The sequence below is a fragment of the Apiospora phragmitis genome (assembly GCF_038363925.1).
Source record: "Apiospora phragmitis strain CBS 135458 chromosome Unknown utg000002l:1.0-5516284.0:1.0-5523493.0, whole genome shotgun sequence".
NCBI classification, from domain to species: Eukaryota; Fungi; Ascomycota; class Sordariomycetes; order Amphisphaeriales; family Apiosporaceae; genus Apiospora; species Apiospora phragmitis.
In genome coordinates this window covers 4,547,954-4,573,750 of record NW_027117400.1, presented here as the reverse complement: position 1 = coordinate 4,573,750, position 25,797 = coordinate 4,547,954, and the positions used below count along the sequence as shown (strand labels likewise).

At 52.8% G+C, this 25,797-nt stretch overlaps 10 protein-coding genes across 10 annotated transcripts; 4 read left to right on the top strand and 6 right to left on the bottom strand.

Annotated features, from left to right (window-relative positions):
• Window positions 1–466: 466 nt before the first annotated feature.
• On the top strand, window positions 467–2,695 carry PG994_002192 (plasma membrane fusion protein PRM1; the record flags this gene model as incomplete). Its single annotated transcript, XM_066853601.1, has 1 exon — window positions 467–2,695. One exon carries the CDS (start codon window positions 467–469, stop codon window positions 2,693–2,695), a length of 2,229 nt encoding a protein of 742 aa, XP_066721742.1.
• A 1,220-nt stretch (window positions 2,696–3,915) lies between these two features.
• Window positions 3,916–4,209, bottom strand: PG994_002191 (uncharacterized protein; the record flags this gene model as incomplete). Its single annotated transcript, XM_066853600.1, has 1 exon — window positions 3,916–4,209. The coding sequence occupies one exon, from the start codon at window positions 4,207–4,209 to the stop codon at window positions 3,916–3,918; it is 294 nt and encodes a 97-aa protein (XP_066721741.1).
• A 270-nt stretch (window positions 4,210–4,479) lies between these two features.
• Window positions 4,480–5,568, bottom strand: PG994_002190 (uncharacterized protein; the record flags this gene model as incomplete). Its single annotated transcript, XM_066853599.1, has 1 exon — window positions 4,480–5,568. One exon carries the CDS (start codon window positions 5,566–5,568, stop codon window positions 4,480–4,482), a length of 1,089 nt encoding a protein of 362 aa, XP_066721740.1.
• A 1,780-nt stretch (window positions 5,569–7,348) lies between these two features.
• Window positions 7,349–8,882, top strand: PG994_002189 (uncharacterized protein; the record flags this gene model as incomplete). The annotated part of the gene is made up of 3 exons (XM_066853598.1): window positions 7,349–8,303; window positions 8,362–8,468; window positions 8,526–8,882. The coding sequence occupies 3 exons, from the start codon at window positions 7,349–7,351 to the stop codon at window positions 8,880–8,882; spliced, it is 1,419 nt and encodes a 472-aa protein (XP_066721739.1).
• A 776-nt stretch (window positions 8,883–9,658) lies between these two features.
• Window positions 9,659–10,121, top strand: PG994_002188 (uncharacterized protein; the record flags this gene model as incomplete). The annotated part of the gene is made up of 2 exons (XM_066853597.1): window positions 9,659–9,691; window positions 9,810–10,121. 2 exons carry the CDS (start codon window positions 9,659–9,661, stop codon window positions 10,119–10,121), a joined length of 345 nt encoding a protein of 114 aa, XP_066721738.1.
• Window positions 10,122–12,602: 2,481 nt separating this feature from the next.
• On the top strand, window positions 12,603–14,180 carry PG994_002187 (uncharacterized protein; the record flags this gene model as incomplete). The annotated part of the gene is made up of 1 exon (XM_066853596.1): window positions 12,603–14,180. The coding sequence occupies one exon, from the start codon at window positions 12,603–12,605 to the stop codon at window positions 14,178–14,180; it is 1,578 nt and encodes a 525-aa protein (XP_066721737.1).
• A 1,175-nt stretch (window positions 14,181–15,355) lies between these two features.
• PG994_002186 (uncharacterized protein) lies at window positions 15,356–16,531 on the bottom strand (the record flags this gene model as incomplete). Its single annotated transcript, XM_066853595.1, has 1 exon — window positions 15,356–16,531. One exon carries the CDS (start codon window positions 16,529–16,531, stop codon window positions 15,356–15,358), a length of 1,176 nt encoding a protein of 391 aa, XP_066721736.1.
• Window positions 16,532–18,590: 2,059 nt separating this feature from the next.
• On the bottom strand, window positions 18,591–21,033 carry PG994_002185 (uncharacterized protein; the record flags this gene model as incomplete). Its single annotated transcript, XM_066853594.1, has 6 exons — window positions 18,591–18,934; window positions 19,000–19,264; window positions 19,321–19,384; window positions 19,445–19,719; window positions 19,779–20,399; window positions 20,470–21,033. The coding sequence occupies 6 exons, from the start codon at window positions 21,031–21,033 to the stop codon at window positions 18,591–18,593; spliced, it is 2,133 nt and encodes a 710-aa protein (XP_066721735.1).
• Window positions 21,034–22,241: 1,208 nt separating this feature from the next.
• On the bottom strand, window positions 22,242–23,429 carry PG994_002184 (uncharacterized protein; the record flags this gene model as incomplete). Its single annotated transcript, XM_066853593.1, has 3 exons — window positions 22,242–22,595; window positions 22,728–22,887; window positions 23,023–23,429. The coding sequence occupies 3 exons, from the start codon at window positions 23,427–23,429 to the stop codon at window positions 22,242–22,244; spliced, it is 921 nt and encodes a 306-aa protein (XP_066721734.1).
• A 977-nt stretch (window positions 23,430–24,406) lies between these two features.
• On the bottom strand, window positions 24,407–25,728 carry PG994_002183 (uncharacterized protein; the record flags this gene model as incomplete). The annotated part of the gene is made up of 6 exons (XM_066853592.1): window positions 24,407–24,629; window positions 24,679–25,053; window positions 25,214–25,257; window positions 25,312–25,385; window positions 25,451–25,536; window positions 25,610–25,728. The coding sequence occupies 6 exons, from the start codon at window positions 25,726–25,728 to the stop codon at window positions 24,407–24,409; spliced, it is 921 nt and encodes a 306-aa protein (XP_066721733.1).
• Window positions 25,729–25,797: the final 69 nt, after the last annotated feature.

Sequence of the window (25,797 nt, the reverse complement as noted above, 5' to 3'; positions counted from 1 at the left end):
TTTGGCCGGTTAATGTGAGGTGCGTTGTGTTTGTCTTTAATGGTCTCCTCCGGCTCCTATTGTTCTCCCCCATTACTCAACATGTCTGCCCACGATTCCTCCACCTAACTTCAATACCTCAATACATTCACAAATTTCTCTTTTTGTCACTCTTATTCTTTTTCAATGGAGTCACGGGGAACAATAGGTTGATCTGTTATTGTGGCATTTTTCCTTGACGTTCATTGTTCTATAACACACAACATCAATTTCCTTAAAACCATTCAAAGGCTTGCCTTTCTACCTTTCAATACCTACTAGCCATTTTCCGTTTTGGGTACATACTCGTTATACACACGAATTTTGTTGCTTCTCAGCATTTACATTGCACTGCGTCCTGCATTATACTATCCAACAAAAGAAGCCATACCATCGACGACAGAAAACAAAACTAAATCTTGTTAGGATACGCAAAGACAGCCTCACCATGGGGGTGAACCAAGATCAATATGCCCTTCCGGCATCCTTGAAGGGCGAGAGCTTCGAAATGAAGCTTCAAGGCCCACAAGATCCTCCCACTTACTCGACAAGTACCGGCATCGTCAGGACCGATGGCCATGCACCCTACCTCGGACTCCAGGCCCGCTTATCCCAGATCTGGCTCAACCGATGGACCATCCTCCTCATCCTGGTGCTTGTACGGGTGCTGCTCATGTTAGGAGGACTGAACGACAACCTCGGCGAGGCCAAGATTAAGGCTCTATCGGCCTGTACCAAGGTGGAGGACGTGGGCAGTGCCATGGCCTCTATGCCTCACTATCTGTCCGTCGGAGTCAACCGCTTGACTGCGAAGGGGATTACTGAAACCGTGCACGGCATGATGGTAATTCTCGACATGATCCTGACTGGTGTCAAGGAGCTCATCCTGTTCGTCATCAACATGATGACGTCGACCTACACATGCCTGATCAGTGCCGCGGTCCATGGCGGCCTCAACGTCTCCGCTGCCGTGATCACGAAAACGACGGATGCTATGAACAAAGCTATTGGTCCCATCGCCGATGACATTGCCAAGGTAGGCGACAGCGTCCAAGACGAGATGAACGATATCATGGGCAAGATCAGCCAAGGCATCGGTTCCATCGGCAGCGTCTTTGGAAAAGATCCTCCCAAAGCACCCCAAATCAACATGGGGCCCGACCTGAGCAAGCTCAAGAACGTCAAGATCGACACCTCGGGATTCGTCTCCGACCTGAGCAAACTGAACAAGGATCTGCCCGATTTCGACGATGTACAGAACTTCACTCGCAGGGCCGTCTCGATCCCCTTCGACATGGTGAAGAAGGCTCTCAACGACAGTTACGGCGCATGGAAGTTCGATGACTCCGTCTTCCCCGTTGCCAAGAAGGAAGCGCTATCCTTCTGCTCCAACAACTCCGGCATCGTCGACTTCTTCGAGAACTTATTCAAGATCGCTCACACGGCCAAGATCGCATTCATCGTGGTTATCTGTATACTGGCAGTCCTCGTATGCATACCCATGGCCTACTGGGAGATCTACCGCTGGCGACGGACCGTCACCTACGCCCAGACCTTCAGCGAGAAGAAGCACGACGATGTCCATTTCATGATGATGGGGGCGCATCCCTACACCTCCAAGGTGGGAATCCAAGTCGCGGAGAAGGTCAGCAAGGACGGACAACGACGGAACCTGATCCAGTGGGCTGTCGCCTACGGAACCTCCATACCCGCCATTTTCGTCCTGTCACTGGCCATCGCCGGCTTCGTGTCCTGCCTGTGCCAGTACATGGTGCTTGCCGCGGTGGAGAAGGAGGTGCCCGCCCTCGCCGACCAGGTCGGCAACTTCGCCAACGAAGTCGTCACGAGCCTCGAGGGCGTGTCCGAGGGCTGGGCGCGCGACGCCAACGGCGTCGTGCTCTCGTTCCAGGACGAGATCAACAACGACGTGCTCGGCTACGTGACCAACGCGACGGGGGCCGTCAACGACACCCTCAACACCTTCACGGGCCTGATGGACAAGGGCCTGACGACGGTGTTCGGCAAGACGATCCTGGAGGACCCGATCAAGGAGGTGGTGCGCTGCCTCATCGGCCTCAAGGTGGAGGCGGTCCAGAAGGGCCTCACGTGGGTGCACGACCACTCCAAGGTCAGCTTCCCGCTCTTTGGGAATGATACCTTCTCGGCCGGCGCCCAGCGCTCCATCGACGGCGACTCCGACATGACCACCTTCCTGGCCTCGCCCTCGAGCGTCACGACCGATGAGGTCACGGGCGCCGTCACGCGCGTCACCAACCACCTCCGCAACGGCATCATCCAGGAGGCCCTGATCTCCACCGGCCTGCTGCTGGTCTATATTGTCGTCGTGCTCGTCGGCATCATCCGCACCATAATCGCGTTCCCGGCGGCCAGCAGCGGCTACGGGACGCACCAGAACCGCTCTTCGTTGACCGGCGACGGCCGCCCCCCGATGTCGCCGCGCACCGCCCAGTTCATCCGCCGTTCGCAGAGCGAGGGGCCGCCGATGTTCATGACCAGCGCCCGGAATACCAACAATTATAACAACGGCGACCCCTTCGGCGACGACGCGTACGCCACGGTCGGCCGGACGCCGCGGTCGAATCCGACGACGCAGCACGGCCATGTGCGGCAGAGCAGCTACGGCGAGACGGGCAACTACGGCAATGAGAAGTACTAGATCGACTATTCTCAACGCCGGAGTTCTTCTGCTCTTCCCGCGCAGCAGCAGCAGCAGCAGCGGCGAGCCTCCTACTCGGACCCAGCGTCGGAGAAACAGCAGGGTACTGCCTGGACCCCACTGTCTTGAGATATATTTTCCTTAATTATGATTCAAGGGTTGGCAGGTCACATACATGTACCCTGGGGCTGGTTCCTTGGGGGGTGGGCTCAAACAGCAGCTCCAACAAAGCGGTTTGATTTCGTGTTTTGCATTTGGTCGGTTGGTTTACGACGTCTCCCTGGCGAAAAGAAGGACTTTCTTCCTACATTTTCTCTCCATCTCTCTTGATACCACATCATCGTTCATAGACGAAAGGCGTTTTTTTAATTTGGCATTGGTATTTGGCTCTTTCCATCATCGCACTCACTTCCTTCGTGGCAACGTCTTTATACCCTACACACACGAAAAAGGGGGAAGAGAGGGAGGAGAGCCAACAGCGGACATCTTTGGTCATCAATTCAGTATATACATAATCTAACAGAGGCGGAAGTGTTTCACAACACACACATATAAGGAGGGCTATCACTGATAGGGTTAGTAGTCCCTCGCGTTTTGTCAGATATTTTCTTCTCCAGATAAACCGCCAGAATGGAAATACAACGCGTGGGCTACTACATGATTACTACCCACCACTGTGACTTATGACTGCTGGTGACTCTTAAATTTGGTAAGATTGTGTCTTATTATTCGTAATGGTATAACCAAGCCATTGCTGTCAGGTCTACTTGGGCCAAACACTGTTATCGTATCACATGAAAACCTTGCCTCCAGGTGGGTATACGTCTCTGGTGTACATGTGGCTCGGGCTCTTACCTATTCAGAATAGGAGGATATCTAAGCAACTTTTGGTATTTATTCCCTCCTCTTCCAGCGGCTATTCCTCATTATTCCGGTGTCTCAGGGTCGTTGAATGTACTGTTTAATCCAAGAGTTACGTTCATTCCCGGGAGAGTAGTATTGACCGCCGAGAGTCGATAGGCATCTGAAAGCATCTATACATTACACTTCATTCATACACATAATTACTTCTCTTTTCCTTCCCACTGTCCGCTTGCTACAGATATCTTGAGTAGTAGTCGCTCTCTTCACTCGTAGAAATATTATCATCATCCCTGAATCTTCGCTAAAGCATCTGCCCCCCTTGAAATAAAGAAATGTTGGGATTTGCCCTTCTAGAGTCACAACTTGGCCTTGATGGGTTTGAGGACAGGCTTGTGTTCGATGACCAGCACAGGCACCGTCCCGTGTTTGCATTCCCAACGCGCTGTGACGTCTTCTATGGGCGTCGAAGAAGACACAAAAGATTCCATGGCGCTGAGGTCCGGGTAGGGCACATAACGGCACCTACGCAGCCTGTCATTGGTCCTGTCGTCTACGAAGATGCCGTGCCGCGGGGCTACCCTCAGCGCATCCGCCAGGCTCGCACTCGCAGGAGGATCTTGCTGGTGGTGGGAGGAAGTGCCAGTGGCCATGGAGGAAAGCGAGGTATATGTGCGTGGTTGATAGGTCGTGACAGGGGTGTGCTGTAACGCCCAGCTTCTTGCAACTGTTGCCATTTCGCTACCCGCGCTTGGCTGAGGATTCCATATGTAAGGTAGCATACCGTCGATATCGTAGGTTCTCGTCTGCCGAGGCAGTTGCTGCTGGTTCGGGAAGACAGTCTGATCTGCCCCGGCCGCCTAGGCAGATGTAGCTACATCGGCAGCACCATCAACCTGTGCCAGCACCGCAACAGGGGCTTGCTATCTCGCTGCTGCGGCGGGAAACATTCTCGAGGAGAGGAACACGCCCTTAACGCTGCGGATGGCGTCCTTCGTCTTCTTGTACTCGTCGTCCTCCTGCTGGGCGGATCGGCCCATCCTGGGAAGACCATACATGGACGCAGACTCGGACCACGGAGGGTACCTGTGAACCTTGTCGACTTCGTCTCTCAGCTCGCATACCCCAGAATGCAGGTTCGAGGTGTCTTCAGCCCGCTTCGTGTACATGTCGGACAGCTCTTTGACGGCCGAGGACAGCAGCGCGAGACGCCGCGCCTGCGCATCGACCGTAGATTCCGTCGCGTCGGAAGCACCCGGAGAGGGCGTGACGGAAGCCGGCGGCGGCGAGGTCTGCGTGCCGATGTCGCGGTGGAACATCTCGGTCGGGTCGTCGTAGCTGCTGCTCTTGTCGTCCTCGGCGTCGGTGTAGGCCTCGGATGATTGCGGCCGCAGCGGTTTACCGTTCTTGTACGGTACCTCGCTCACGAGGCCCTCGAGCTTCTCCACCATGTGCGACAACTTCTCATTCACGTGCGTGTAGTAGTCGGAGCGCGCCTCGGTCTGGGTCTCGACCATCGGGCTGACGACGAAGCGCGCGGCGCCGTACAGCAGTGTCCATGCTGTGCCAGAGACGGCGACGATGTCGAGAAGGCGGGATGGGGTGATGAGAGGCGGGGGTCGAGGAGAGTGGGTGAGGAACTCGGGGTAAGTGATGATAGGTGGTGCGTCGCTCGGCGCAGATGCTGCTGGTGTCGGTGATGTTGTTGTCTGTGGTATTGTGGGCTCTCCAGCCGTAACCTTCTCTGGCTCGGCTTCTGGTTGCTGCTCTTGGGAACCGGATGGTGGGGTAGAAGTCGTATATATCTCATTCTCTTCTGAAAGAAGCTTCTCGATGTCTTCGTCGTGCAAGCCTTTGGTTTTGAGAAACTCGGCCTTTTTGGCGTGGCTCTGTCCCCGGACGTTCCCGTCGGCTAAGAACCTGCGCGCTTGGTCTATGGTGGTTGGTTCGGAGCCTGTAGGCTCTGATTCGCCTTGTGCCGGGGCATCGGGCTTCTGGTCTTCCTCAGCCATATTGGCAGCGTTGCGAAGGGGTGTGGACGACGCAAACGTGAGTTGAGCGGCAAAGGATGGAAAAAGAATGCATCAGTATGAATGACAGTGGATGAATGGCATGTCATATGCTTCGGCAGCTTCAGCTTAAGTTAGTAGGCTGGCTGGGGCCCCCCACACTGCAGGGGCCCCGTTATTGCCGTGTCCCGATCCGATGTCTAGTGCATGTATGTACTTGCCCAGCTTAAGTACGGAGGCAGGTACCTGCTGGGATTGAGTCTGATCGATACCTTTCCACCTTGGTAATTATGTTGAAGCTCGACATATCTACCTCCCTGTATGGACGTATGTACAGTTCGTAGGTTTGTTCCTACTAGAAATTATGAGGTGGTGCTTCGAACCAGACGTACGTACCAAGTAGCTGAGCCCTTGACCGAGCCTCACCGAGGATCCCAGCAATCGATCTCACGTGACTTGGCATGTACCGAAGCGCCAGCCAGTATGAACCGCGACTTGACGCATTCTCGTGCAGGAATTCAAATCAGAATTATCTATATTAACTGAACGAATGTTGTTTTAAACCCATTCTAACTATTCTTATCACCTGGACCTGCATATTATTAAACTCATAAAGAGTCCTCAATACCAGAGTCGCGTACACTAACAAGGTTAGTTGATCTTCCAATACCAGCTGGACGGTGGATCGGGGGTTGCCCGGATCTTGGTCCTTCAAACCTCCAAGACTCAATCAGCCTGTTCATCCAGCATCACTTACCGTTCGTAAGCGTCCTGCCCTGCCGCAACCCCGTTCAATCCCCCGAATCCAGAGGCAAAGGCAAGTAAGCGCATCTTTATACGACACAGTCCCTCCTTCAGCTCACTAGACTACATCGGTGTGACGCGAAAAAGGGGATCTGCGAGCCAATCGAGTGCAACTCCACGTCAGAAACCCATCTCACCCATTCCATCCAGCAATCAATCAATCAATCAATCAATCAATCAATCAATCAATCAATCAATCAATCAATCAATCCAGCACAGCCAGCGTCGCCCAAGACCAGGGGGGCGGCGAACCGAAACCGCAGGAACCCAATCGACAGGGTCACTGCAGCTTGGCCAGGTAAGCCACATTGAGACTGAAGTAAAAAACGACATCGAGCCATCTACATTGTCGTAAGTGTGAGCCCGCCGGCATATCTTCTTCCTGTCAGATTCTCCCTCCCTCCGCCATTTGTTTTTCGCCTCGCGACATATCCTTTCAATGCCTATTGGTTCAAGTGAATATAAGAGGGACTACGTCAAGTAGTATGTCGTAATAAGGGGGAAAGAAAAGAAACCATTTGATAGCAAGCAAACAACACGTATTTGTATTGTTCAAATGGGCATTGGATTGGATCGGATCGGTTTCAGGGTACAGATACTTGGGCTCTACTTCCCACGTGCGGCCTGCCGTTGGTTCCAACAAGGGAACCTTAGATGAAGGCATCTGGTTGGAAGCACAAAGACTTTGGCAATTGCCATCTAGCCTGGGGGACGCCTCGTCCGTACCCTGACCACAACCAGTCGAACGTGTCACGGCTATCTGTAAACGCCGCAAGCTTAATTCAACCTCTCAGCCCACCCCCAAGGCACACGTCGAACCTCCAAAAATATCCCCCTTGCATCCCTCACCTCCCATTGCACCTCTGCCGCTCATCAGTTCAGCGCGACAACCACCCCATATCCCCATCGTACCCCCCGCCTCATCTATCTACATCCCACAAACCATCATTCGACACATACCCCTGGATTGTTTCTCACCATGGCATCCCGCCCTCGCCGCGCTGCCGCCCAGAAGGCAAACACGGCAATTACTGACATGGTCGACAGCGACAACATAACAAGTAGTCGAACCGGCAGGATCATGTCTTCCAGGACTTCCTCGCGTCGATCTGAGGGTAAGAGCGCCGTAGCAACTGTCACACGCGGCCCTCCATCATCTCCCTCGGATTCTAACCCGCATATGCATATCACAGTCAAGTTGCCCGCCAGCAAGCTCCGCCAGGCCACTACCAGTCGCCCTACAAGCTCATCTTCTGCCAAGCCCTCCGTTATTGCCCGAGAAGGCTTTATCGGTGGCGAGATACTCTCGGGCAAAAGGACTCGGGTGCAGAAGAAGAGCTACACGCTCGATTCGAGTGATGAAGAAGATGACGACGCGGAAGGCGAGGAGGAGGACGCCGAGGGTGAGGACGACGACATGATCGAAGTCGGCGAGGAAGATGCCGAAGGCGAGATCGTGGTGGACGACACCATGGACATTGATGCCGACGGTGACGAGGATGATGCCCTCGGCGAGGAGGATGCCGAAGGTGAGGAAGACGATATGGACGTCGACATGACGCCGTCAGCGCCCACGATCAAAGTGTCGAGGCCCACCAAGGCCACCAGTAACTCAAAGACCAAGACGCCAACCAAGGCGGCAAGCAAGCCCGTCATCCAAGCTAAGGACAGTGACGACGAGGAGCTCAGTGAACTCGAGAGCGAAGACGAGATCCAGGACACCGTGAAGGTTGGCGGTGGCGATGACCCAGATGAGGATGCCGAAGGCGAAGAGGATGACGAGATCGAAGCAGCCGGAACGCTGCAAGAGGGTGACGATGATCTCGACAGCGACGAGGAAGGCGGCGAGACTCCCGACTTGACGAAGATGACTAAACGCCAAAGAGCACGATTCGAGGATGACGCCGACGGTAGTCTCCTGAAGCTTTCTGACGGTAAGCATTCCCTTTCCCTTTGACCTATGTGATGGACTCCGCTGACTCCCATCTGTAGAGGTCCAAGCCAAGAAGGTTTTCACCGCAGAAGAAATCTCCATGAGGCGCGCAGAAATGGCTCGTCGAAGACGCAATCTTAGCGAGAAGCGTAACGAGGAAGTCAAGGTAAGTATCCGCTAAAATGCGTCTTGGTGAGTATGTAATACTAAATGAGCCATATAGATGGAAACTATCAACAAGCTTCTGAAGAAGCAAGCCCCCAAGGCGAAGAGCAAGGCTCAAATTGCCAACGATGAGTCTGAAGCTGCGGATGCGAACAAGGCAGACCCGATCTTTGTGCGATGGATCAGCAACAAGGATGGCAATCGCATCGCTGTCCCTGAGGAGATGCTCAGTGGCCCCCTGGGCAAGGTATTCACCCTGGCGGCCTGCGAAGTGGCAAGATGGTGGAGGAAGTCTCCTAGGACGACGACACGTCTGCCCAAAGCCATCCCAGGTAACAAACAGGCTGCTACAATAACGATGGGTTCTCAGGGGACAATGTGCCTACACCAAGTTACGTATCCCTTTGTTGGGTAGCCTTCAGAGCGTTGTTGTTTCATAGGGCGTATCGGTTTCATTTTCTTGTATTTTTAACAAGCGCAACCGCCTTGGGTAATTCCCGAGCTACTTAGCTGTCCCAAGAGCGTTGAGCATAGGGTGGAGGGCTTATAGACTATCTGTATATCCAGTGTTCTCCAGGCATGTCCAGAATATATATTACCCCCAAAATTCCCGGTCGATGCGTCGCACATTCGTGTTACTTACCAGTCTAGGGTCTCCGAGCTTCTCTACAGTGGCCTACTAGAGGACTGGGTCTGTTCGCAGAGCTGAGTATACATCCAAATATAGATTAGGTATTGTTGTGCTTTTCTTTTTTTCCTGCAGCACCCTAGTCGGGTATCTGTCGGCGAGAGTGAATGTAACGAGGACCCTGACTTGACTATTTTCTGGTTTTGAAAACTGCTATTCTAGCGCTGCACATTCAAACCTATTAAGATGCCCATAAGCCCTCCACGATGGGACTAAAACTTCTTGTGTTTTTCTTATGAATAAATTCATACTTAATGGCTGCCGACACTGTCCGCGAGTGAGAATACAAAGAAGCCCCTGACATTGCCGATACATTCACTCTAGTTCTGTGCCTATAGAGATCACTAACATCCCCATCGCCGAATTTTCTATGAATAAATTCATACTTAATATCTGTCGGCACTGTCGGCAAGTGAATACAAAGAAGCCCCTGACAATACCGATGCATTCACTCTAGTTCTGTGCCCATAAAGATCACCAACATCCCCGTCGCCGAATTTTTCATGACAGAACCCAACACTCCTCACAACCACCACGTCCTCGCTCCTGAGAAGCAATGACTTGATCGTTACAGTCACATAGCCCTTGCTACCACGAAGCTCATTAGACTTTCCCTTTCCCCCCTGGCGACGCTCAACCCCATCATTCCTAAAGCGCCACGCCGACGTTTTCCTTTCAGACAACGACGACCTTGAAGCGGAGTTAAAGGCTGAGCCGGACTTCCCCGCCTTGCCCGCCGCCGCCTTCGCTCTACTGCCTCCCGGGCCGCTGAAGAAGAAGAAGAAGCGACGCAAGAAGACGCTCGCCGAGAAGCTCGGGGTGGACTCCGTGGACAAGGAGAAGCTGCAGGCCGAGTTCGAGGCCCTGGTGGCGGAGAGCCGGGAGCGCGTCTCTACGGGGGTCGGCATGGACGGCGGCACTGCTGCTCCTGGTTCTGCTTTACACCCTGATCATGGTTCCGGCTAGTGGTCTTGCTGCTACTGCGCCTTCTGGTGCTTTTTCTTCGGCTGCAGCTGCTTCTGCCTCTGCAAAGAGTTGATGATGAAGGGGAAGAAAATGATGAAGATGGCTGGTGGCACTGAGCCTGACGTGCGGAGGTTATCGATCCATGGTCGTAGCTCGGTTATTAACTACCTAGCTATGACGACGAAGTGTACGTACGAAAAGGGCCAGCAACGTTGAGGCAATATTGGGCGAGAATGGGTGGATGAGTTGACTTATCAACAACAGGGTTTGATTAAGTACCTAGGCCGATAGCTACGAATCCAGTAGTAAGTAGCCCACAACCTGCCTCCAATGACACATGGTACCCGTTGTAATAAGCTCACCTGGAATTTGACAGTCGGATTTGGAAGATGCCAGAGGTATTTGAGTAAGATATATCGCTTCTTCTCTTCGTTGGTATCAAGGTGTGTATTGAGACGAGGGGCCAGAGAGCTATATACTTCTGCCAAGTCATGCATATATGTAAATACTCCTGGAATTTCTTCTTTTCTTCAGAGGCCATCCCTTGAGTGCAACTCGAATGGGTGTGTATTCCGATCATGGAGAATTAAGCATCCATAGCTGGAAGGTTGTGGAGGACTGATTACCCGCTAACCTACCAAGCCTACTTAATAAGCGCCTTGCCCTTCAGGCAGCTCGTCTGATCAAATTTGGGTGTGTTCTTTTGGGTTGATACTTTCCGGGGGTCGGTGCTCCCCGCTAAGCACAGGCTCAGCAAAGCAGGAATCGAACACAAAGTCACACCACCACACAAAAAAAACATCCAGCAAATGTTGAAAGAGAACGAACGAACCGGAATTTGCCGTTTTCGTGAGAGGCTGCCCTGTAGCATCGTCACTGGCCCAATTTCCATTTCATTTCCAGGCTATCACGGGTACATGCAAGGCACTCATTGTATTGCCGTCAGTCTTTGTCAAGAGTACTTTTATCTCTAAAAGGTTCCGTCACAATCGTCCAACTTTGGCAGGGCTCAGGAGATCTCATGTTACATGCTTTCGCCTCCTGTTACCCGCCCGAGAGAGATATCCATTGAGAGAGGACTGTGAGTACTACTACAATACCACCCACATCCATCCCGATCATTTGACGCGAGTTAGGGGGGTGAATGTCTCGTCGTATTGGGCTTGTGTACCTCCTGCATTTGCACTGCACCTTTTATTCCCTTCATGTAGTCTTTATGCAGACGGTCTAGCTACTCGGCAGTGTCTGTCCCTGCAGACTGACTACCTGAAAGCTGCAATGCCACTACAATGTGTGTGTGTGGCTGACGGGAATAAGTGACCCTTCATAGTTCATCTAGAATCCGGATCCTCCGCAATCAGAGTTGAAGGCTGCAGATCCTGGTGTCACACGACACGACTCATCAGCGGAAACGGTTGAAACCAAAACAGTCAGTTCCCGCTTGCAACCACCCGTTTCAATCGGCTTTTGTCGTCTTCATCATTCTCTCATCGCGGGTACCGTTATCTCGCTCCTCTCTCTCTCTCTACCTAGGACCTAGGTAATCTCTACGCACCGACTTCGCGAACCAGTCCCGTTCTGGTTCTGCGGTGTTCTTTTTGGCCCTTGCCAATCCCGCCCGCCTGTGTGTGCTAGAGCGAGGCGAGCCCTAGGTCCCTAGGCAGAGCATAGCCTAGAATCTCCTATCAATCTGCATAGACCTAGACACTTACCAGTACAACTCAACAACTGCACCCTTCCCACTCGGCTTAGACGGACAATCCATTATGCAGGCTGAACTAGCACGCAAGCCGTCGATCCCTTCCCAAAGCCGCCACAGGTCAGAGGAGGGTAGCGCTGCCCATGTTACAGTAGCAGCAGCGGCAGCAGCAGCAGTAGCAGTACTTCCCACCCAAGCTCCGTCAGGCTCTGGTAAGTACCTCTCTCTCTTCGTTCGATTCTACGTTATCCAATTTGCCCGGCAACTCAAAGTCCTGCTTCCTTACTCGTATCATGCTATCATCCTGATGAATAAGGCATAAGCCACCTTGGAGCACAGTCAGCCCGTCGACCTTGGTCTGCAGGGACCTGATTCTGTTCCAAGGCTTGTCCTTGGCCTTATCTTCTTAGCCTTTGCTTTTGAACAACAGAGCTCCCCTGCATGCCTGCTGTCTGCCTCGGGCTGCTTGCCACTAGAAGAAGTACTTCGTACGTTTCCAGGCAGCTCAAGCGCCGTGCCTCTCAAGTGAGACCACTTCCTACCCCGTTTTTTTCACTCCTTGAGACTGAGGACAGTGAGGGGACCCCGACATGGCCTGAGTCCAGGCCCCAATGCCTCCCCCCAAGGTTGCCTCTAACCGTCAAAGCGTGACCGGATTTCGTTGGACTTGCTCAATGTCTATTGGGAAGTTTACACTGGGCCGTCCCGTTGACCACCCTCCCCTGCCAGTCTGCCCCCCTGTTGCTGACCGGCTCGCTCCCCCAGCCCAGAAGCATCCACTCATGCCACCGTCAAACGATGTCACTGCCCCGCACTCCGCACTACCATCTGGAGATGCAGCTGGCCAAGCACAAGCACAAGCACAAGCTCAAGCCCAGGCGCATATAAATCTCCAGCCGTCTGCTCTTGCCACCGTCAGATCCGGCCCTGCTGCTGAACCATTACTGCCAAAGTCCCTCGAAAGTGCGACGGGGACGTTGTCGGCTTGGGCCCAATCCAAGATGATCTTCTCTGATTTATATAAATCTGGCAAATTGCCATTGACCAAACTGCGCTCACCACCACCGCACCCTCTGCCTACCAATGGCCCGGAATACGACGCCGATCTTGTGAGCAGGGACAAGACGAAACAGAAAGAAGCCGTCAAGAAGTACTTGGCCGCCACAATACGGAATGACTGGGCCTTTGCATGGCCACCACCTGCGCAAAGTCCTGGGGTCGGCCATGTTCATGATGTTCATGCTGACACAAGGCACCCTGGCGACAACCCTGTCAAGGCACATGACAAGGTGGAGTCACGTGAACACCCTTCAAGTGGTGACGAAGATCTGGACGTAGACGAGATCGAATCAGCCGATGATACCGCCTCGCTTTACAGCACTGTCTCCGACGACCCAGCTCATTTCAAAGTCAGGGCCGAATGGACATCAGACCTGTCCGACGACGACGACGGCCCTATATCTCCTTCGGCTTACCGCTTCGACTCCCCCGACACTGTGGGATCAGTCATCAAATCGTCCGGTCTAGAGAAGCGTGCGAAAAGGCGCAAGGCGGTGCGGGAGGAGGAATCCTGGAATGGAGGCCTAGCTTGCTTTAATGCGCGGCGGGATGCTTGGACCTCCGCTAAAACCGCCCGCGTCAAACCCAAGCCGCCAGTGTCGCCGGTGTCCCCGGCATCACGCCGATTATCTTTCTGGCGCTTGTCCAGCTCTACACCGCCTGTATCACCTACTAGTAATGGGGCACCACACATATCACCGTTGTCGCCCACCACTACTCACCATTCTGGAGACTCGACCGCCGTTGCTTCGTCCTCAGATGCTGATTCGAATAAGGTGGTTACAATGAGATGTGATTCTTCTAGCTATCCCGTGGAAACAATCCTTCCCATTCCACCACCTCTCCTGCCGCCAGCCAATCCTATGCGTGCCTCTATCACCCCGGCAACCTACCCATCGATATACGATCGTATTGTGGTCCACTCGATGACCCCGGCATGTCCTGTCAATCTTGGTGACGTGCTACGCGCCTGCGTCGCGGGTTGGAAGCGGGATGGCGAGTGGCCACCTCGGGCAGCGGAGGCCCCTACATCCGTGGTCGCCATAAAGAAAAAGAAACGAGAATCCAATGCATCGCACGCCAGTGCAGGACGGCGAATGAGTTTAGGCTTCCTTGGCAGGAGGGAGAGCGCGACAGGGGCCCAATCAAACGCAACGCCGGGAATACAGCAAGACGCTAACGGAAATCACGAGGACGGCACCGGCGCAGGAAAGGGTATTCGGAGGTCGATACAGAAAGTTCTTGGACTAGGCCATGAAAAGAGAAGCAGTGCTGTTGGTGCCAACGGCGTACCTGCTTGAGTATTTCTTTGCCATGTCGTCCATGGCGACGTATGGAATGCGGAGTCCGTGGCGTTGTCAGAAAAGCGTATTGCCGAGGATTTGGCAACATGATTACGTGACTTCTTTGAATGAGTCCCCTGATTTGAAAATACTTGGATCGGATATGACGATGATGAGGTGATGGTTGGTGCACATTGGTTGTACTTGGTTGAACATTTGGGAATATACCCAGCATTTGCAAGGCGTTTAAATTCAACCCATCAGGACGAACACTGGTTGTTGGTTATGGTTTCGTCTCTTCCCACTTGTGTGAAGTTGGATGGAGTAAAGGAGAACGAGAAAGCGAGAAAGAGGAAGTGTATATCTACTTGGTTTTTTTTTCCGTCCTCAGTTCTATTTTCGAGGATTACGATGAATTTGGCTTGTTAATGGGTAGCCTGTGCTTGACTTTGTAACTTGACTTGCCATGTTGTGGTATATCGTGAAGCGCCTCGGTCAATATGCTATCAGGTACTGCCCGAGTCCCGGTTCGTGATTTACGATCTGGGCATGTATTGTTCGCAAGTCGTAGGTGGGATGATAGAACTGAAGTTTGTTTTCATTTCCAAGGGAAATCCTGACACCACGATCGGGAATACTTGTGCATTGTTTCGATTGCTTACCTCTTAGAGGACCTGCATCATCGGGTAGACCAAGAACCTGCACGTTACGTATATCCTTTACCACGTCATCAAGCAAAATTGGTTTGGGTGGACGTGAAGCAGGCTTTCACCATTGAGGAGGTATTATTATTTATGTGATTCTGTGCTTTCTTTCCCTTCATCTCGGTTCTATGCACCTATTTGTTCGTCGAGGTTTAGAAAGAAAATGAAGGCCAGCTAGGTAACTCTCTTCCTTTCCATTGTCGATGGCTTCATCATACATATTTCATTTCATACACATAGGGTGGGTTGCGCAAGAGCTTATTACAGTTCCACCACGCTCGCTCTCTGCTCTCATCGCCCACTCCCCTAGTATACACATACATAGCTTCTCAGGTTGTTCTGGTTTGCTGGCCTCCCCACTGTGCGTTGTCCATCTCAGTATCCCATGAGGGAAACAGCGGGAGCGACTCTCAGCAGGTTACCGCCTCAATAGCGAACAACCATAATACAACATGTAAATGAAGCGTAGCTCCCCCCGCATGTCCTTCCTCAAAACGCAGCACCACCGACGCCATCGCCCGAGACCTTGGCAAGGCTCTGCTCGCTCAGCGTCGACCGCAGCTCCATGACCTTGGCCTCGCGCTCCAGCTTGTCCCAGTGGGCCAGGCTCTTGCGCAGCTTCTCCTGCTTCGCGTACGAGTCGAGGCGGATCTTCTCCTCCTCTTCCTTGAGCTGGTTGAAGTGCGTCTGCAGCTCCGGCAGCACGCCCGTATGGAGCGGTAGCTGCGCCGGGTCGACCTTGCCGCCGGGTATGATGGGGGGCAGCGAAGCGACGAGCTGCTCGGCGAAGGAGAGGCGCTTAGTAGACAGGTCGGCGGAAGGCCCCTTCGGCGGGTTGAATGACTTGGGTTGCGACACCGGCGTACTGGGAACAGACAGAGATGTCTGTGAAGCTCGTGGACCAGTAGGAATGTTGCTGCTAGCAGCGGTGGCAGAAGTGGGATCGTTGGCCGGAGGTATGTTTCGACTTTGAATCGTCGTGCCCCAGTTACTACCACGTCCACCGCCTCGCCCAAAACCACCACCACGGGATGCTGCGAAGCCTCGGGGGCCCGAAGGTGGGTTACTTGGACTCGGCATGTCGTGTCGAGCTGAAGGTCCGGCAGGAACTAGCGCTGGCCTGGACTGCGAGGCCGAAACCGATTCACGCCGCTGTTCTCTTGCGTCTCGATTATCCCTCATATCACGGCCATTATCTCGGGGACCGGTAGGAGGTGCCCGATAGCCCGCTGGCCCACGCGGCGGTGATCTAGCTGGAGTTGTTGTGCAATCCCCAACCGGCGGTCCACGCACGGGGCTACGGTCTCTGCCTGGCGCATGATGCGATGATCGCGACAGCGGCCGAGACGGGAGCGGGGACTGTGGGCGTGACCGATCATCCGATCGAGCTGAGATGGGATGAGGCGATGTACGTCTCGAGATGTCTCTTGATTGTATAGCCGATAAAACAGCGGAGTCACGAGGAGGCGACTGCCGCCGGCTCGGGGGACCAAAGCGATCATCGCGCCGGTCCATGCTAGGAGAACGGCGCCTGAAGTTGTTTGCCCACGGTCCGGGCGGAGAAGGTCGTCGACCCGGGCTCCGGCGATCACGATCTCTCAAGTCGCGGAAATCTCGCCCGCGATCTCTGTCAAGTGGAGAACGGGACCGGCCTCTATACGCCATGTTAGACACCGTATTACGTCCGGCATTTGCAGGAACGAAATCATTGCCGAAGTTAGAAGACTGATGAGCATGACGCTTGTCAGGCGAGTTTTGAGGCCTGCCCAAGGAACCATACTGAGGATCCCTTCGGGGCCCCAAACGATTATTCGCAAGAGGGAGATTGTTGGGGTTTACCGACTCTCCTCCCAAGTCTTCCAAACCGGCAGACGGATGGGTGCGACGAGAGGGTAAAGGAATGGCATTGGGATTTTCACCAGCTGCAACCCCAACGGATGCCTCGCGTACCTGCGTAAACCGAGGTCCCGAGGCAGAAGGGGGAGAGTTGTGGTATGGAATACGGGGCTGAGGAGAATTGGGATGTGAACGAATGTTTGCAGGGAAAGAAGCAGGCGGACGTTGAAAGTAAGGATCAGGGTGTTGTGACCTTGCAGAATCATAGACCCGCCTAGGGGATCGTGGTCGATCCCTGTCATCCCTAATGTCCCGTCTGGGTGAGAAACGTCGTGGAAGTGGGCTGTTGCGTCGTAAGGGGCTGCGTCTCTGGGGAGGCGGTGATGGCCGCCTTGCAGGGCTTCTGGTCCTCTCCCTGGGTCGTCTCCAGCTATCTCCCCCGACAGCAGGCCGGTCGGCCTCCCGCTCGCGCGACCGGTCTCTTCTGAACCGCCCGGGGCTCCTGGAGCGTCGGCGTGGCGTTCGGTCACGGTCTCGATCCGGGATGTATCTGTCGTTGTCTAAGGCCGGAGGTGTCCTGGCTCGCTCTCGAGGCGGTGGGCTTCTCCCGGGCCTAGGAGGTGACCGTGGTCGACGATCAGGACGGTTGGGGCGCTCAGGGCGTTCTCGATCAGTGCGGTCGTTGAAGGGTCGGTATGACTCGCCGGCGCCATATCTAGTGACTTCGCCATCGTCGTATCTGAAATCATCACCAGGTCAGTATTTGGTAGGCAAGTATCGACAGCAGCCACATATCCACTGCTCGCGTCCTGAAGACGAGTAGCCAGTATCACCAAATCCGCTTGCCAGCGGCATCACTTGCCACCGTAGACGTATGCCATAGCCACAAGAGAAAAAGTCGCAGAAGATATGAATCAGGTGCAAAGGCATTCTCGCCAGCACCAGGATCTTGTGGCGGTTCTCTTGAATAGTATCGACGGATTCGCGTCGTCGAAGTGGGCAAGATTTCCATGAATATCCTCATGGTTGACCGCCTTCTCCGCGTTCCCTCCCTCTGGTTTGGTGTAGATCGTTTCTCGACTGATAGATTGGGATGCGTGCGCTTACCTCCTGCTGCGCGAGTCGCGTTCCATGGTAGCGGCCTGGCCCTTTTCGGGCTGATTGAATTTTCCTCAGCTCTGGCAAGCGAATCCGGAAGGGTTATTGTATATAGAAGAAGAATGTAATCCAAGAGTGCATGTGCGTTTGGGGTTTGATGGGTGTTGCGTTCGCAGGTAATGTCTGGGTATTGATTGAGGATGCTCTGCTTAGCCTGTAGCGGGTGGAATCAATCAATTGATCAATTGCCATCATCGCAAACAGACCGGTACCTAACATAATTTCTAGACCCACCTTATCGATAAGCTGCACCTGCAGCAGCAGCCCCTAGGTAGGTAGGTACTTAGGTACATATCGTATGTACCTGTAAAGGATCACCTTACCTGATGGTCACTTGCTATGCACATCATTCTATGCTTGCCTGCTCAGTACCTGGCAGTTGTTGCGTTTTCATATTGCATGGATAATTCCCCTTCTCTTATGACCGTCTACATCTACGTATACAATGTAGCATGCTTGAAACAATTCTCAGCGCAACTCTGAACAAAGAAAGACAAATCAGGGGTGGGCCAGCATTTCTTTTATAGTGCAGTGCTGGCTGGATATCTACCTAACCTATGTAAACCCACGGCTGAGACTATCTCGGCACCACGAAACAGCTTCATTGAAACCTCCTTTTCTGTAAAAGACGAAGCACTCATGCCGCCTGTCACATACTACTCCCCAGTCATCACCCGCGTCTACTGTAAACAAAAGCGCCCTTCTTCTTCCTTGTGATCAGAAAATCCGGTTATCCTCCTCGTCCTGCCAAATGCGGATCCGTATCCTCATCCGTCGAGTCGTCCCCGGCCTTGTCCGAAGTGACCCTCTCGGCAATCCATTCGTGTACTTCGCCAGCATGGGCGTGCATCATCTTGTTGAGCCCGGTTTGACTGCTTCTCTTAACGCCGCCAAATCGCTTCTTACTCACTTTCTTGGCCATGTCCGCATCGATCCAGCAGGCGTGGTCGTCGGCAACGTATACGAGAGAATTGCGTTTGTACCAGCCCGAAAGGTCCTCGTCAACACTGGACTTCACGGGACGCAGGTTGCCCGTGACGAAGTTGATGACTCCGGATATGCGGTCCTTGCAATCTGTGCCAATCGTTAGCATGCTGCGCTTCTTCACTTCATCTTACTTGCCGCCAAAGGTGACTTACGTCGTTCTGTAAGAAGGAGCTTAACTCCCAGATACGCATTGCCAACACCAAGGAGGAAGATGTCTTCCGCCTCCCACAGTTGAAGGTAATTATCCCAAATGTAATTCATAAGCTCCTTCATCTGGATCCCAAGAGTTCTCTCATCGGCCCCTTGAATATACGGATCGGTATCCTCTGGGTGTGTGATGTAATGAGGGATATTAGTATCGATGATGCCGAAATCGTTTTCGTGGGCCCATTCAACATAGGATGTAACACCGTCCATCTATGCATCTGTTAGCTCCTTGCACAATCGTGTCATTGGCCAAGACATTTTCTTACAACAAAAGCGTTGTGTGGATCAACTTTGTTGTCAATGAGATCTGGCATGGCCACCAGTTCCGGACTGTCCACGGTTAGCTTCAGGAGACGACACTCTTGCACCTCGATTCACGAAGAGGCTTACGGGTCGTGGATCAGCAGGATGATCTTTCTCTTTTCCGATATCCCTGGGGATACGAGTACCTGGTTTTCAAAAGACTTGAAGAGAGCCTCGCGATGGATATATAGCGGGACCAGCCCGCACTTTTCTGCAAGAGCCTGCCGTTGATAGCCTCTAATCACATCGTGCAGTCGCGACGAACCTGGGCCCACCGCAGGTACATCTATCACACCAGGCCGCATGCATTCCCAGTAGGGAGCTTGTGTCGCTTTCACTTTCTGAAGGACCTTATGGGCGTCCTTATCGATCCGAGGGAGAGACAACTTAGGCGGCGGCTCCCCATCAAAGTCCGAGCCACAGCGAGCGCTGACATGGAGATGGCCTTTAGGTTATAACCACCCTCCAGGCAGACAGCAACTTTGCCGCCCGCAAGAGACATAAGCATATGCGTCATGTGCGCATAGCATGGCGGAGATACGAAACACCCTCCAAGCTCATCACCGTCAGCGGCGTCAAAGCCCGCAGAGATGATGACCATGTCAGGGTCGAACTCTTGTGCAATGGGCATAACGATCTCCTGGAATGCGGCGAGATACCCGCCATCGCCCATACCTTGGTTGTTCCAGCCAATGTTCACATTCTTTCCTCGACCTGTGCCTTCGCCAACTTGTTCTATGCCTCCGTCTGGTATCTCGGGATTATCGGGCTTTCCAGGGTAGAAGTCCCCGTTGGCGTAGACGTGGAGCGATATGTAAAGGACATTGGGGTCGTCGTAGAACATGTTCTGGACGCCATTACCATGGTGAACATCCCAATCTAGGATGAGAATCTTGCGGCGAGTCTCAGGGAACTCGGTTTGGCAAATCCTAGCGGCGATGGGAACATTGTTGAATAGGCAAAATCCCATAGGAGCGTTGTATTCAGCGTGATGACCCGGTGGCCTGATGATCGCGAGACCGTTTTTGACCCTCCCCCGCGGCTACGTTTTTGCAAGTTTCAATGGCACCGCCTGCTGCCAGTAAAGCAGCTTCAAACGACATAGCACCGACATAGAGAGAGTCCCGGCCCTGATCTAGCTCGTGACTGATCTTCCGCAATTCTTGGGTGTCTTTCGTTGATAGATGCTCCACCCAGTCATAGTGTTGAGGTGTATGCATAGTGCAAATCTCTTGTCTGGTGGCCTCGCGGGCAGGTATCCTCCACATGTACTTGGTTGGGGTATCTCTCAGGATGTCGTGCAGGTCAGTATCAGGACCAGTATAGACAAGCCCTGCCTTCTTGAGCATCTTCATGATCTCTTCTATACGTCTTGGGTCCTCGGGGTGATGAGGCGATGGACCAAAATCGGCATTTGCATGGAGTTTCATGCGCGGATCGTAGCAACAGCCTGTTGGGAGAAGGGCCCTCCTGGGCATGTTATTCCTCAAAAAGGCATCTTCATCGATGCGCATGTCATATTCAGCATCAACCTCGAGATCTGACTCTCCATCAAAGGCTGCGCGGTTGCTCCCATTCTCGCCGCCCTGCAAGTAATTCTCATGATCACCCAGGCCGTTCGGGACGTCAAGCATGACATGGTCTGCACCCTCGGAGGCGCCATGTCCTTGGTCCATGATGCACGGGTATCAATACCATATGTGCACAAATACCAAGAAGAAGCCTAGGTCCACTCAGAAGTTGGTCTCCAGTTGAAAAGGGTCTTGCACTCCGTGAGCAAAGACGTTCCACCAGTAATCGTCCTGACAGCCTTGCACACTAGGTGGATGAAAGGTCCAAGTCCGAAGACCAATAGGCTGAATACCTCAACAAAAATGTTTGGAAGACTCTCCACAACAGATACTTGGCATGGATATGGTATCTCTGTATGTCAGAATCAGCCAAGAGTTCGCGCCATTGGCGTATGTTTTATGTGTAGAAAGGAAGTTATGTGGGCAAGACCGGAGTAGCCAAGTCTCCAGAACAGCGCTCATCATGAGGTGTTGCCAGGTCTGCGACCCTTGATATGCAGGTAGGCATGATCAACCATAATTCTGAGGCACAAACTCGAAGAGGCACGAGTTAGGGTTGGTAACCCCCTTGTCAAATGAGTTGGGGGTGGAATTTGCAAACATCGCCGGGCGATAAGTGCATATAACTTACCTAGGTAGGACGCTGGCCTAGAACGGGCTTCTGTGTTGTGTGAGGCGTGGACAGCAACTTTTGGAAGAAGAGGTAGAGGAAGTATCGATGAATTAAAAGTCCATGCTGCCACCCGTTGCGGCCGACGCGCGACTCAAGATGAGAGGGTGCCTGAGGGTCAAATCCCGTCAAGCCAGGTAGTACTGACTGCTTGGTATCCAGAGGCGACAATTATGGTCACGCCAGCGCTTGCGTTGCGTCGTAGGTAAGTATTATCTGAGAGATATTGGATGTGTTGAAGGAGTTACAGCAGGGTGCAATGGACAAGACGCGCAGGAGAAGGCCACTAGCTAGCCTTGTAATTTAGGTACTTGAGCCGCCCCCGCGGCCCCTCGGGATTGGCTCAATGAAAGACCCGATTAAATTACAATGAGACTGTACACCACCCTCGAACCTCACTAACTGCACCGAAACCAAATGGCAGGCTCTATTGCATATAAAGAGTCTGGTCAAGGGTACTGGTATTATATTCATAGCGTGATTGTAGCAAATAGTCTAGCTGGAACTCGATGATCTGATCGACTACATACACGCAAAGCCTGGGGACTTTTGAGACTTCTGGATCACACTAACACAGCATAAAGAATGGAAGTCTGGCCCCTTGCAAATATTCAGGAGCCCACGCTTACACACCCCAATAGGCCTAGCATTCGTGCGCATCGTCGCCATAGGGAACCGGGTGCGTAGGCTCAGGCGGATACATGGCGATCTCCTGCTTCGACAGCGGCGGGTTCCCAGTCGGCCAGCCATCCGTCCTGAACGCGTCGTCGTCCTCGCCCACGTAGCTCTCTTCGTCCAAGATGCCGCTGGAAGGGAGCTCATCGATACTGTAGCACTGTAGTAGCAACCGCTCCTGTAGGACAGCATCGATGGTCGCAGACAGCACCTCTTGGTCGGCGCTCAGGTGCTGCTGTAGGCATCGGGCCATCTGCATTATGCCCGACTTGTTGGTCCGTGGACGTTTCTCCAAAACCGCTTTGAGACTCCCAGGATTCATCTTCATCAGTGTGCGTACGATGTTATTGCTCCGGCCCTCGTAATATCCCAGGGCATGTTGTATTCCTGTAAAACATCATCAGCAAGTCTGGATCAGAGATCAACACCCTGCTCGGGTGGCAAAGCCACTTACCTCTGGTCCCATGTCCGTGCAAACATCCCGGCGGACAGTGCTCTCGATGATGGCCCAGAGGCCATCAAGTTCGCGAATCTCGATGGTGCTCAGGCGGCGGATATGATGCAGACGATCATCCGTCTGCCATAACTTGGGCATGTAGGGGATAACGGGCCCACTGGTTATGGAAACAGTCGGCAAATAGCCACCATGTCGAGATGGCTTTTCGCAGCCTTATCTCCTCACTGGTTTTAAGGCACCGGCTGTCCTCGGATTTTGGTGCCACCGTAGACGAGGATACTCTTCCACCCACCAGTCAATGGCCATTACCATGTTCCAGATCGCTGACAGATCCTGAAGCTCAAACTCGATCTTTCGGGGACAGATGAGTTTTCCCTCATGGAACGAAACAGGAAACCGGGTGAAATGAATGATTTTGCCATCCTCCCGGTTCGGATTGAAATAGATGTTCCGAGGATACAGCATGACATGTGTAAAGTCGATCTTGCCCAGTGTGTGGACGTAGAGAATCGACTCAAACTCCGGTTGGCCAAGGAGCACATTGGTCATGAGAGTGACCTGGTTCTCTTGAAAGATTCCGCAGTGACGTTTGTTCGTCATGGCAAAGTTGGTAAGATCTCGAACCCCCATGCGTTTCATGACGTTTAGTAATATCTCCGAGGGTAAACTCGTAAAGAGAAAGAACGCTTGTCCAGCCATAGTAGCAGTCTCTCCAATGTGGGCAATTCTGGCTGGATAATTATTAGATGCCTGGATGCTAATGAGGACTGTGGCAACAGAATCTACCTACGAAATATAATGATTGCAGTTCGTTGATATACTGAACTCTTGTCTCATGCACCGATGAGACTGACACCCTCAAAGAATGTTACAGACCACACTTGCTCAGCCAGTGGTGTCTGCTGAGCGTCACTCACTTCTCTCGGGCCCAAGTCAGAGCCTGAGCTAGGCACCCTGTACAAAGAGAAGACTGGAGTCTCAAGTGAGTTGTGAGAGATATCGTACTCCTCGGGTCGAATGGATTGCAGTTCGAAAGCAGAGTTGAGCACTGCTAAGTCGCGAAAGCCACAGTCGACCAAGGGGCTTCAGCACCGGAGGACTCAATCAATAATCACCCCTCCGTTGGGGCTATCTAAGTAAGTGTTGCCAATACACAAAGACATATCCGGCTCGGAAGTTATAAGTGCCATTGAAGCACTTGTTGGGTCTTGTGTTGCCATGGTTCTGTGGTTGAGGGGAGAAGAAGGAAGCCAGAGACAAGACGCGACCAGGTTGAGTCACGCGACTTGTACCTAGTGGTCGGGACCTCGGCGGGAGTGACGTTCACCTGCCGGAACAATTTAGCACCCATTCGCCGGTGCCTTACAACTTGGCTTCTTGGGTGACATGGCCTAAGCGCTCCAGCTATCAATCAGTCTGCTGGAAGGTAGTGTCAAAACAACATTCTCGGTGGTTTGCTCAATGATCAAGACCTATTTTAATGCCCGGACATCGTGGAGAAAGTAGACGTGGAGCGAGGTGGCTCGAGGTAAATAACAAGTAACATTCTGGGCACTAATTCAAGGCACTTGCATAGTCCTGAGGTATCCATCTGCAGACATCGAATATACATTTGTGACAGGCAACACACGAACCCCTGCCTAAACGCCAAACGCCATTTCCACTTGTGTAATCTTTTAGGCAAATAGTTCTCTGGAGTCCAGAGCATCTTTAGGCATCTTCTTGCCTCCATGCGTTCGTAGGCCCAGGTCACCCTTCTTAGCCAGCCTCTCCACAAACTGCTCAGACCTAGCATTGTGCTTGCCCGCTTGCTGCCTCCGTAGATCGGATCTGACCTGGTTAGGTGAGATGAATTCCTTGTTCTCGTAGATAATCGGGCCGCCAAAGGAACCTTCCTGCCTGCCAAGTTTGTTAGCTCATCAACTTGGGCTTGTAGAGCCAGACTCACATCATGATTATCGTGAAAACAGCGCGAGGCCCGATCTCAACAAGGTTAATATCTGTCTCCTTGGTTCGGTTCTTGGAATATGTCTTCTCTGTCTCGCCATCTTCTCCCGCCTTGGCCTTTTCGGTTTCGTTTATCTGGTAAACTCTGAGCCAGATCTTGCCATCCGCAATGGTAAACGCCATAACATGATCAATGAAAGGCTTGCTCTTTCTGGCACCCTCGGGAACTCCAAAAGTCTGCAGGAAAAGTTGCTTGATGACTTTGAGATGAGGTTCCTTGTCGAATGCAGCATCGAATGACAGAACAGGCCTGGATCCCTTCAAGCAGTTGCCGACAAAATGCAGCTCTTCCATGGTGTGCAGATTCTGGCAGTGCCTGCCAACCGTTAGTATTGCTCTTTTTGGAATAAACACAATGTCTTAGGAGGGGACCAAGGCAATTCTTCGAATGAACGGTGAGTCCACCACCCTAAGACACTGGAGTAACGAAGAATAACGACTGGAACAGGAAGGAATAGAGCCCGAAAGTCGCTTACATCTTCACAGTAGGCCCGTTGGGGACACGGGACAACCACATGTACTATGTTGTCAGTCAGAATGTGCTGGCCGCGAGGTTGTGGGTTGTTTGACTTACAAGATCCTGACCTTTGCGCGCCTCGAAATAGAGCAGGTTGTTGCAGTTTGACATCTCAGCCAACTCACAAAGTTCTGTTAAGCCAATTTCAGTTCCATATATCATGCAATGCAGCCCGGAGCTTGTGGGTGTGCCTTACGGTAGAGCTTCGACTTGCTATCAAACTTGACATCCTTGCGGCCATGTGGAAGCATTGACGAAACGTCATTAATGAAATGACGGTGCCTACAACAATTCCTCGCTGTCAGTACCCTAGCTATTGTAGCAATCCCCAGCTCATGCGTCCATGTGCGCTTACCGATAGGTTACTCCACGACTGGGCACGATGAGCACGCGGCTCTTCTGCTTGCGAGCTCCATTGGCAGAGGCCGAATCGGCCTTCTCGCTGCCGTTCAGTGACTTGTACGCTCCACCCATGATTTCCCCTTCGTTTTCGAGGCAATTCCGAAATTGACGATCCAGTAGTGATTTGCAAGAGAGTCTTTC